This window comes from Amblyomma maculatum, chromosome 2 (assembly GCF_055883805.1).
Source record: "Amblyomma maculatum isolate TAMU_Amacu chromosome 2, ASM5588380v1, whole genome shotgun sequence".
In the NCBI taxonomy this organism is placed as follows: Eukaryota; Metazoa; Arthropoda; class Arachnida; order Ixodida; family Ixodidae; genus Amblyomma; species Amblyomma maculatum.
The window spans coordinates 114,985,845-114,997,600 of NC_139345.1; the positions used below are offsets into that span (position 1 = coordinate 114,985,845).

General features: G+C 46.8%; 1 protein-coding gene across 1 annotated transcript; it reads left to right on the plus strand.

The window, feature by feature from the left end:
• Positions 1-352: 352 nt before the first annotated feature.
• LOC146199616 (uncharacterized) lies at positions 353-3,604 on the plus strand. Its single transcript, XM_084592156.1, has 3 exons — positions 353-1,147; positions 1,591-1,695; positions 3,236-3,604. The coding sequence occupies exons 1-3, from the start codon at positions 353-355 to the stop codon at positions 3,419-3,421; spliced, it is 1,086 nt and encodes a 361-aa protein (XP_084448282.1). The 3' UTR covers positions 3,422-3,604.
• Positions 3,605-11,756: the final 8,152 nt, after the last annotated feature.

Genomic DNA, 11,756 nt, shown 5'->3' on the forward strand with positions numbered 1-11,756 from the left:
CTCGTTAGGACGCTGTTCCCGGTATCAAGCTTGAATTAGCCCTGCAAGTTGTTATTTTGAGGCTTTATCGTCATCGTCTACCGGTGCTTATTTACAAACTACAAAAAAAGGTATAAAACGTATAAAATAACGGCAATTGAATAACATACCTGCCTCTCAGAATACAATGAAATATTCGTAAAGTTCACAGGCTCAGCGCTGAGATCCTAAGAGCTGAAAATTTTTTTTCTCTCCAAAATCCGTCATTTTAAGTTCCGCTTCGCGCGCAGTGGTCTGAACGCAGATAGTCCAGGTGGCGTTCTGCAAGCGGCAGATCGTAGCTTCGCGTTCCGTCCTTTCAACGAGCTAAAAAATGGCGACGACATCCGAAGGCCGCAGCCCCTGCTTGAACGCCGCGTCTGGAAAGGACGCCTCGGCGCAGGCGGACAAGGTGGCCGCGATACTGAGCGGCGAGCGTGTCTCTGAGTCCAAGGAAACCCGGCCGAAAACAGAAACCGCCGTAACCGGCAAGCTTACCGCCAACCTGAGCGAGGAACTGCCATCTGACTGCAGGACTGCCGAGTCATACGATGCTGAGAATCCTGCGGATAAGCCGAGCCCTAACCGGAGCGAAGAACGAGTGACCGACGACTGCAAGAACAAGGACGAGGAGTCGGTAGCGACGAGCGCCAAGCTGAACGTGAAGTTGAGCGGCCAGCAAGTGGCTGCGGCCGGAGTCGACAGTGCCGAGTCGGAGAAGCAGGATCCCGTGGACGGGGGCAAGGTGCATGCGGAGCTGAGCGGTGAGCTGGTTACAGACGGGCCTAAGGCCAGGAATGAAGAAGCCTTGCAGTTGGCCGCCAAGCTTCACGTGAACCTTAGCGGTGAACACGTCGCTGAACCCGAGGCGACCAAACAGAACGCGGCCGACCACAAGGAGACTGAAACCAAGGTTACCGACACCAAGGAGGCCGAACCTCAGTTAGCTGAGCCCAATGTGGAGCCGCCGGTTTACAAGCTAAGCGGCAAGTTGAGCGATTGTCGTGTGGCCGACTTTAAGAAGGCGTTCGAAGTATACGATGCGGAAGGCAGCGGCCAAATACCCGCTTCCGAGCTTGGAAATGTCATGCGCTCCCTCGGCTACAAGCTCACTCAGTCAGAACTTCAGGCATGTAGCAGCATTTCGTTTTCCTCGCCTTCCATTGTTCTGTGACGCGCATGTCTCCACTGGCAGTCTTCGGCCAGTACTATCTTCCTTCAGGCACTTACTTATTTTAATTCGTAAAAGCAGTTTTAAGGGGATCGGCCATGATCGCGAAGCCTGTATTAGATAACTCGGTTACAGTGTAGCAGACTCGTCTTAAGCCATATGCTGAAAATGCTGGTTTGCAACGGTGTGAATTTCGGTCGCAAGCCGTGAGAAAGCTCAGAAAGGTGAGCAGTGGGTGAGGTCTTATTGCCATCTTTCTACTGTAAGTCCTCATGTAAGATGTAAGGAAGTGCTGCTCGCCACCGTTGCAGGCGAAGCTCTGCAGGGGATCTTACTCGTGTATTAAGGTTGCCATAGTGTGTTCAATGCAGTAAATAAAATTGCGGCGCGGATATTTGCAGGAATTTTTGGGGCCTGTGCCCAAGCCAAGCGTCAGTTTCAACGAGTTCATCACAATGATGACCAAAGACGTACTGGAAATGGACGCCGAGGACCAGTTCAAGCAAGTAAGTGCCAAGACACTGTTAGTGCAGAACATCGGACGCGCTTTATACGTCTGCAAGCACTTGGCCAGGATCTTTATCTTTGGGCTAAGAAAGAAGGGCAGAGCATAGTTTATAGCACTAATCTGTTTCGTTTCAATTCAGGCGAAAAGCGAAAGGCTCTCCTGTGCTTTTCAGTGTTATATATAAAGAAGGTTAAGAACCGCAGGCGGTCTGGATTAATTCTTGCCCTACACTATTGCGTCCATCATAGCCCCGTATCGCTCCTCGACATTAAACTCGAGAATTTACGTGTACAAATTTTCTTTTCTCCAATCTTGTTTTGCATTTGCTGGCTGGACATTGGGAAGGGAATTGTCCTACGGCGAAATTATGTATATCAGTTTTATATTCAGGCATTGCGGAACCTAAACATTCAGGGGACAGTTTGACTCACTAAAGTGCTTCAAGACGGAACTGCAGGCGCAGTATCTGTCACAATTCTAGTCAATCACAAACGGTCTCGCAGTCAATGCCTAAACAGAGGGGCTGTTGTTGTTGTTGTTGTTGTTGTGGCTGTAGGAAGAAGGAAAAGAAAATGCACGGGCCTGCTACTGGCTCAGTAGCTGAGCCACCTCCGCAGCCTAGTGCGGACAGAAGAGAAAATAGAGAAGAAAGAAAAAAAAATTGGTGATGGCTTAGCTTGACCAGAAGCGAAAAGCATCGGCGATGCCGTGGCTTAGCTTGTGCTTCCTTGGCGTAGTGTGGCTTAACTTGTTGTTCATGGATGCACCTTATAGATATTCCATGGTTTATCATCACGGTGAAACATTGATTACAGCCGTACATCACATAAGATTAAACTTTATTCCGATTCCATATAATCATCACCGTTACACTTCTGTATAGACATAAACACAGCCCGGTGAAAGTGCGCGGCACCGGCTAAAGGTCAACCGGCGAAGTCGCGGCGGCGGTTGCGGTAGCAGCGGCGGCTCCGACCACCTGCGCCTCTGCTGTGACGTCACGTGGTTTGCGCATGTGCAGCTGTGGCTTTTATTGCGAAAGCAATAGCACGCCAGGTCTAACCTCTCGTCGCTGTTTGCCGTGTCCGTGTCCATGACCATGGTCCCCTGGCAGGAGCTTCCAACTTTCGTCTCTCGTTTCCCATGGGATGGTTATGTCAGACTCAGCCTGCCAGGACTCTTGCATTCACGTTATCCCTATAGGCCACTAAGGCACGTTCATACGGCTTGGTTAGAGCGGTGCTTTATATGTGTTTCTAACGACGGAGCACACGTGAGACTCGGAGTTGACTAGCCTAGTGAAGCTTTTCGCTTCAAAAGAAGAGGGAGAGATAGACGCGCGTCGCAACAGCCGTCGTCCACCACCGAAACGATGGCGGGTGCAATGATGGCCCACAACAGATACTAATCCCGTGGCAGGCTAGCCCATGCCGCAAGCAGCGGCGACCTCCCAGTCCCAGCTCCATAGAGCCAGGAGCAGCCAATCCCCTCCGCGAAAGCTTCCTTACGCTAGGCGCTGAGTCAGTCATTTCGTGCAGGTGTTCAGGGTGTTCGACCGGAACGGCGATGGCTTCGTGAGCTGCGCCGAGCTGCGCCAGGCGATGACCACGCTTGGACAAAAGCTCTCGACCGAGGACGTGGACGAGATGATCCGCGTGGCCGACAAGGACGCCAAAGGAAAGCTGACCTTCGACGAGTTTGTCACTATGGTCACTTTCAAGTGACCTGACACACCGCAGCAGTGGAAGTGAAAATCTTTGACACACACCTGTTGCTATTCGGACATGGATGTGCAGTTGCCGACGCAGAATATTGTGTAGGATGAAGCTGCAAAAATTTCAGTCTAGTTAGCTCCATTTTCTGGACTTGGCTCGAAGTGTCCACTGAACGGACGAATAAAGTGTCGTCCATGCATACTGGTGAAAACCTTTAAATGAGCTTTGCATATACTTTTAAAATCTACTTAACAATCAGAGGCTCGCAAATTTGGGGCCCCTTTTGATTACACATGCTATGTGAGTTCATGCAAGGCACAACCACGCAGCCAGAAAAGAAATGTTCTTGTGAAGGGGCCCATTACAGGACGAAATGTCTTCCATACTATATAATCTAATTTCTAATAGACTGCTCAGCGCAACTCATGGAAAATTGATTCAAACTAGGTGAGGTTGGCTCGAATGGATAAGCGACACCCCCCCCCCCTTCCCCCCCCCCCCCACACACACACACACACATGTTGCATCCGGTTGAGTAACGTCCCCTTGCGCCCAAATGGAGAAATTTTAGGACGACGCTTCCGATTAGGCGACGGCGACAGCTAGCAGGCACATTGAATAAATTTCATCCCAGCGAACACGATATACCTCTCTATAGTTCTTTGGGGCGACGTATTAGTGCTGCAATTTTGAAAGCGAGAAAGATAGTTCGAACCCGCTTTAATTTTTCTCTCTACCTTTTTTCGTGTAACGCTGCCGGACATTACCTGAACATGCAATGTGCAAGTGGAGACACTTAAGCTTCTCTTTTAAGTGGTCTGTTGTTCTGGATGATCATTGCGGATGCGGGAGACCCTAGTTGAGCAGTGCAAGCTGCTTACCGGTTAGGCCGAAGCCAGCGCTGCCACCGCTCAAGCCAGGAAAGGGCGCCTAAGGGCCAGGCTCCAGACTAAAAGATTTGCGTAGCTCTTGCTGGTCGTTTCGTAAGTAAACTGTGTGTGTGTGTGCGTGCGTGCGTGTGTGTGCGTGTGTGTGTGCGTGTGTGTGTGTGTGTGTGTGCGTGTGTGTGTGCGTGCTTGCGTGCGTGCGTGCGTGTGTGTGTGTGCGTGCGTGCGTGCGTGTGTGTGTGTGTGCGTGCGTGTGTGTGTGTGTGTGCGTGTGTGCGTGCGTGTGTGTGTGTGTGTGTGCGTGTGTGCGTGCGTGCGTGCGTGCGTGCGTGCGCGTGTGTGTGTGTGCGTGTGTGTGTGTGTGTGCGTGCGTGCGTGCGTGTGTGTGTGTGTGTGTGTGTGTGTTTGTGTGCGTGTGTGTGTGTGTGTGTGTGGACAACAAAATTCGGGTGCCTACACCAGAGCCTATGGTTCACCGCCGTTCATTTCAATATGGTGGGAGCCGGTCCTCGTCGGTCTAGACTTCGTAGGTTCTGATCGAGAGAGGGAGAAATATTTAATTAGATTTCTCAATGTACCTTTAGCATGCGGTCAAATTCTAGCATACAATGAAAGAATCGGAGATGAAACAATAATTGAATGCAGTTGTCCTCGAAACCCGTTTAACAATTTGAACAAGTTACAGTGGGCTTTCACCCTTAACTGCTGTCGCCAGTAATCAGGACAAAACTGCTTAGAATGGTCTTTGCTGTTGTGCGAATAGTCTAATTATCTGTGTGCGCACCTATGTATATGAATTGAAAATATCTTCTGGAAATCTAACACCGGGTTATCGGATAGTGTTTCAAGCGGATGTAGACGTGGAGTGAGCGCAGGCAATCTACTTCCTCCGTGTCTCTCAGCTCACGGATACTGTCCACAAGATACAGCCAACTCGTGTGGTGCGAGCCATAGGCGCACCGTTGTGGTGTCAGCGCAGTATACGCTTTCAGCCTGCAGATGACCTTCTGGTTAGTGCGGGCATGCTCATGTCTGCGAATTCGGTAATTTTGTTGTCGCAGCATCAAAACAGTGTTTTTGATTTCGCGCATCATTTTCAACGCCGATGGACACTTTCTGAGCAAAATGAAGACAGAGGCTGTGTCTTGGAAAGCAAAAACTTTACAGGCACCCTTGGCACGCAGCCTTTAAAGCCTAAACGATGCATCGTGTGAACATAAAGGATCGGAAGCCATTTAGAATATAGCGATGCTATCGTGAGGCTTGGACTTCGTTGGCATGCTTTTATAAGCTTTAGCACGGCCAATTTTTGTGCTGTATTATTTAGTAAGCTGGGGAAGCGAATTTAGCAAAAGCTCCTGAGTGAAATGGCGCTCGCTCACTAACGTTTTATGGCATCAAGGAATTACACAAACTCACTAAGGACTGAATAAGAGTTCCTGGCACTGATTTCATGGAAGCACACTCTCCCGGTAACAATGCACTCAGGCTCAATTTTGATGTCACTACCAAGGTGCAGCTTCTCTTTTCAGGCCATTGGTGCCCCAATCTACAGATTTCGATTCATTAGGTTGATGACAATAAATATCATTAGTTACAATAATGAAGTCCTCTCGTGAGCTAATTTTCTTTTTTTTTTCCCTCGTAATGCAGCCCCTCCTTTCAGTCTATGATATAGCCGAAGCAACTGATTTGTCCTGGCTAATATGTAAGACGCCTCTTTAATTTCTTCCCGTCGAGCAGTGCTTTCCTTGAAATGACACTGAGGTAAAAAGCCTCTGTAGACTTTCCCAAGGCATCCGTGGGTATAAAGAACCTAAATTTAGCGGGTGTTGCTGAGATGCCACCATCAAAATGCAGGCAGCATCGTCATGCATGAAGCCTCAGTTGCCGTGCGTTCCAATGGTTATAGCATTTTAGCGCTGTAGGCGCTATATTATTCTACTCGATTGTCCCCATCTCCGCTTCAGCCCATGCTTTTAGATATTTACTAATGACACGCCGGTTAGAAATCGTGGCTTATACTTCGAGTTTCGCGAGTCGTCTCTAACTCACAGGATTCTACGTTAGATTTCAGGACAAGAGTTTCACCATCGACTGAGAAGTTTGGATCGTTCATAAAGATTGTGTAGTACTCATTGCCCCATCGCCGTTAGCTTGCCGAAGCGCGTCTGCAGTCTCAGTGGGCGATTTACCCAGTTAACTGGCAACGTTTCACGTTGACTAGTTGTTCCATGCTATTGACCATGGTGCGAGTTATAACTTCCATACACAGCTGCTTGTGACATCGCCGTCATAACTGCCATTGTGTTACTGCGGAGAAGTATATTGACACAGCTTTTCTAAATTTTCCTGTCTTGTCGGCGTGAGCGCACCCCAAAGCTATTGTGTATTGACGCGCTCGCTGCACAGTTGGTTCGGATACCTTTTGGCACACTCCTGTGCTGTTGTCACTCCAGTCAGATAAAAGTGAAGTGCAGTAACGGACGTTCGTTGAAATTTTGGTAAACCTTAAAGAAACACGTGTTGTAGAAATTAACTCGGAGCTGTATACGAACCAAAACAGGCAAAATTACTCAGGTTTCTGCATATTTGTTAATATATTGTATTGTCAGGTTAGGCAAGTCTCCAAAATCTATAAAATGAGATCATTCAGCATAAAGGGCATTTTTGTTTTCAGCAGCCATCTCAACTCACTAGTTTTCATTGCAGCCCAGCCGTCTGACTGTCACTTCCGCGACTGTGCATTTTTATTCTGTCGACTAAAAATATGGTTATTTCTTTCGGTTGCAGCACACGGGTCTGGAGGCTTTTGTTCCCTATCGTACGTCTATTCCTCGCTGGATATTTTGAGTGGTCTTTCCTTTTGGCCACTGCAGCCCTTAGCGCAACGAAGGCTGGAGCTACACTAAAGAGAGCGAGAGAGAGACACAGAGAGCTGCTTCGTCTCACGTCTTTGAGTCTCACTATACAACAGCAAGATTTAATTAATCTGGGAACAAAATAGTTAGACAATGATTTTGAAAACGGAAAAGTGCATGCGTGCAAGATTACGCAGTAACGGAGTGTACATCGTAAATCTGGACCAGATGGCGTTCTCCCACGTTTCGCCGAGGCCTCTCGCGAGCTCATTTTGTTCGCGTGGAGAGCTTATTAAGGAGGCTACTTTAGCAGACAGTGCACTGGAATGTTACTGAACCCGGCAGCGCAGCGCTCCTTTCTCTGTGTAACCACTTTCTACTGCAGGCGTACTCATGTTAGGCTTAAAAGTACAAAATCACTCGCTGATATCAGCTCTTAGCATTACATTCGGGCTCATACAACACGACGTTCCAAAATATCCTCCTTTTTGGAATTACTGATTGCGGGTATTGCGGGTCGTGTGATGCTTTTGATTCAGCTATTCGTGCTCGCAAACACAGCACCAGCAACAACTCGCCTTGTGTTTCCTATTTTTCCTTTCTTTCTTCCGGTTTCTAAAAGACTGTTTGGTGTCGAGGAAAGCAGTATAATTTCTATTTATACTGCAATGGCTCATCGTCGATAAATTTAATGCAATAATAGGTATTAAAGAAAACATATTGTAGATATAAATAATAAATTTTGTTTTATTCCAAAGTCTCGTACATCATTCCGGTTATATATAGCGTTAAGCTTCATGGCAGGATGAATCTATTAAATGGGGTGCTGGTCACAGATTTTCGTTGGTACCAGTAAATTGTGCTGCGTTTTTTGTGGTTTACCTTGGGCTGCAAAACTTTATTTTTAAAACCACTTAAGCGTGGTTAGAAGGAATTTTATGCTTAAGGAGTTCGCCATCAACAGATCCTTAGGCCTTGTTTCTATACACCTGTTCAGGGTCCTGCTGCTCATATTTCTATTTTCGCAAAGGGTATGCGCAGTTTGACTATGTTTTTCTAGCGTAATAATTATCGCCTGCTCTGCTTAAAACATAGTTCACCAGAATACTCAGCACCATAGTCATTATACGCGGGCCCACTGTTAGATTAGACACTAGACCCATATTGCCTGATTGGTCTCGATATGGGCATCTGGAAATCTTGATATAGACTTCAGTCACCAAGGGACACCTGCAAAGAGGAACACGAAAAATGCCACTGGTTACGATTTTAATTAGTATTGTATCAGTAAATATAGTGATGATGCCCTTCGGTACCTCCATGCGCTACCCGATACTGTGTAACACTTCAACCCTTGGAGGCATGCCGCTCAAAAAGAAGCTATTAATAGTCAACGGTTTTAATGTAACGACCTACTGTGATCAGACAGCTGAACAGCTGCCATGAAATTCCGATGAAACTACGCATGCAGTTATGGGCTATTCAGCTATCCAAATGGCACATGCAACGCGCTGTGGAACACATGCGTCATATAAACCTAAACCAGGAGAAAGAAATGTCTCGTAAGAACAGCCGCAATCGTATGGTGTAGAGGAGAAGCACTTAATTTTATATATACCGAATGATAGATCGTTCAAAATTTTATTCCTTTAGGCCTACCGGGAGCAACGGGGCAGAAGAGAACCGGAAAGAAGTAAATTTGCATGGCGGTCCAAGGAGGTTCCTGGAGCATTTTAGGAAGTACCAAACATTACAGAAAGCAGAATAAAAAAAAATATTCTCATCTTTAAAAGGCTTAATAACGCTCGAAATCTATACAAGTCACACGGTGTGTGGCTCAGTAGCAGACCCCTATGGATCCATATTTGACAAAGGGTGCTAACGTGAGAAGTTGGGTGAAACAACTTACTGGGCAATCAGCAGACATCTATAATTACAACCAGCGCTTAAAAGGCGGGGCAGACAAGGAATGGACAAGACACCGCATGTCTGTACTTGGGCATGAAAAACACTAGTCCGCAAGCAAGAAATGAACTGATGATCAATTGTCTTGATCGCTTCTTTTCTGTCCGTTCTTTTGAGCTCTGTGTGAAATTTCATAGTTGGAAGTCTTTTCCCGGTGGATGGTAGATGGCGGCTTTCAGGGAAGGCATCAACATGTTTAAACTGGTAGTAAGGCATGGCTCAGTTATGGCAATATCATGCGACTGGTGTGGGTCGAAGTTAGACTTGGTGATAGGTTTAGATTTAGGGTAGATTTATATTTGGAAATTTCGCTAGGATTTCGAGCAAGGCTCCGCTACAGTGACATTCCTGGCGCCTATTCGACACAGCGTCGTTCATCAAAGTGCGCAATGCACTGTTTTTCTTATTGATTATTCCACTAATTTACGAGTCTAACTGTCTTAGGGAGGATCCAGCGCTGAAACATGACAGAATTTTACTCTCACCTCGGAATAACACGTCATATATGATGTACACACCGGACCTATTCCTTAGAATGGCCTTAAAGAGCTGGTGAAGGACGAGACTAGGTCCTACACTGGCTCAAGGAGCGACCAAAACGGCGAACACGCTTTGAATCCGCCAGGGGGCACCCTATCCAAGAAACCCAACGGTGGCCGAATTAGGCCCACGCTCGGCAACTCTTGCTTTTCTACGCTGCCACGTGCGGCCGGCTTTGACGAACAAAACTGACTCCCTGCGGATTCTGCCGCCGAGAATACGTGCGCGAAAGCTAGCTCTATTTTTTGTTTCTGCCATGCTTATCTCATGCGGCACGATGCCGTTCGTACGGGGAGCGCTTATCTTAAGCATCGCAATGCTTCCTACGCCGGCGCCATCTTTTCTGCCATTCAGGTAGAGACTAGAGATGTAAACGCTCCGAAGAAATCTTACAAACTTGGAGGAAAGAAAGTTTTCTATCTTTTTTTTTTTTTTTTTTGTCGCTCGGAAGAACAAGGACGGATGCCAAAATTTCTGAACGCAGTTATAACATTGTATGGACTTGCTGCGCACAATAAAATATGCTTTAAATGAACTGTTTGACAGTCTAATAAGCATATAAGAAGCCGTTAGCATGAACGCAATGTGTTTTTAACAACCATCTGCATACACAAGTCGCATCTCGGCTACTGCGAAATTCCGCTATCCTGTGAGTCGTGAGGAAGAAATGATCGAGTCGAATTTCGTTAGCTGCGTGTGAAGCAGCCAATGGGCTTGAAGAGGTGCGCGGGCAGAGTTGTACGCATGGACTCGAACCAGAAAGAGAAAAATGTGACAAGGCAAGCATTTATTAGCACAAAAGTGATGAGTTAGACTGATGCAATTCCTGGATTTTATGGTACTGTATGCAGTGTGCCACGATATTGGCATGAAGAATGCATTGCAGCATCTTCTTACGGAAGCGAAAATTTATTTCTTGACAAATTTTTTAGTTATAAATAAACATGCTTACGTAAACTGTGCGTTACACGTTCTTTCTAAAGCTGCAATTTTTGTGAAGAAAAACTAGAATTGTTTTTGTTTTTTTCTGAGCTTCAAAATGAAAGTCACAAGGAGACGATTGCCTCTCTAGTAGCCATAAGCTTCACTTCCTGTAGTCGTCTTGTCCTTGAGAACTGGTTGGTTGGTTTGGTTTGTGGGGTTTAATGGCCCAAAGCGACTCAGGCTATGAGAGACGCCGTGGTGGAGGACTCCGAAAATTTCGACCACCTGGGGTTCTTTAACGTGCACTGACGTCGCACAGCGGCCGCTTTTCGATGGAGGCGCCCTTGGGAACAGTAGTCGAGCGCCGTAACCACTGCGCCACCCTGTTTTTTTTTCTTTATTGCCAATTTTTTTAAGTACACAGCATACACTCTGAATACACCGCAGTGGGGTGTCCTTGAGAACTGTATTCCTGGCTTGACACGTTCACAAAGAGCGGCGAATATTCACCTAATTCTTTATTAAATACATTTTGCCAAATCGCATGCTTTAGGCACGGGTATCACTATAGGTTGGCACGTGGGCTATTTGTTCATGAAATACGCGCTCAGAGAGTCGCACAATGTTACTATTCTTGCCGGCCTCACATGAGCACGACTCTGCCGTCGGGGCAAGATTCCTGGCTAAAAGTCTTCTAGTCCCTCGGTTTGCTTTTGTGCTGGGTGGCGCTTCACATGCGAGAGGCCTGAAGACCACAAGGTCCTCAAGGTTGGGAAATGAGAGTTCATATAATCTTACATATATTTAAAGCTCCGGGATATGCATGCCGAAAGTTTCCTGCTACATGGCTCTAGTGCAAACCAGGCTGTCTGAAAATTTTAGAGCAAATCTGTACGAGTGTACTACCCAAAGGAGAGCAAATGTCCTTGGGTGCTGCACTAATGCTTGTTATTGCGAAAGCTTGAGCATCTTGACTGGTGGACTATAACACACACACAAAAAAGAATGATTGAATAGTAGATTACTAGCACGGAAGGCCGTAACCTTTTCCTTCTAGACATGTCTCTGTGTCATGTACTGGCAAAGTGTCCTGATAAGGGAGCTACATGACAGCAATTGCATGGAATATGCAATGCGTCCCACCTAATCTGCTATTATCTTAAGGAG

Bases quoted from the DNA above. Each gene is read 5' to 3' on its own strand.
- LOC146199616 (XM_084592156.1), top strand. From the start codon at position 353: ATGGCGACGACATCCGAAGGCCGCAGCCCCTGCTTGAACGCCGCGTCT. The intron at 1,148-1,590 runs GCATGTAGCAGC...GGATATTTGCAG, and splicing joins TCACTCAGTCAGAACTTCAG to GAATTTTTGGGGCCTGTGCC. The intron at 1,696-3,235 runs GTAAGTGCCAAG...CATTTCGTGCAG, and splicing joins CCGAGGACCAGTTCAAGCAA to GTGTTCAGGGTGTTCGACCG.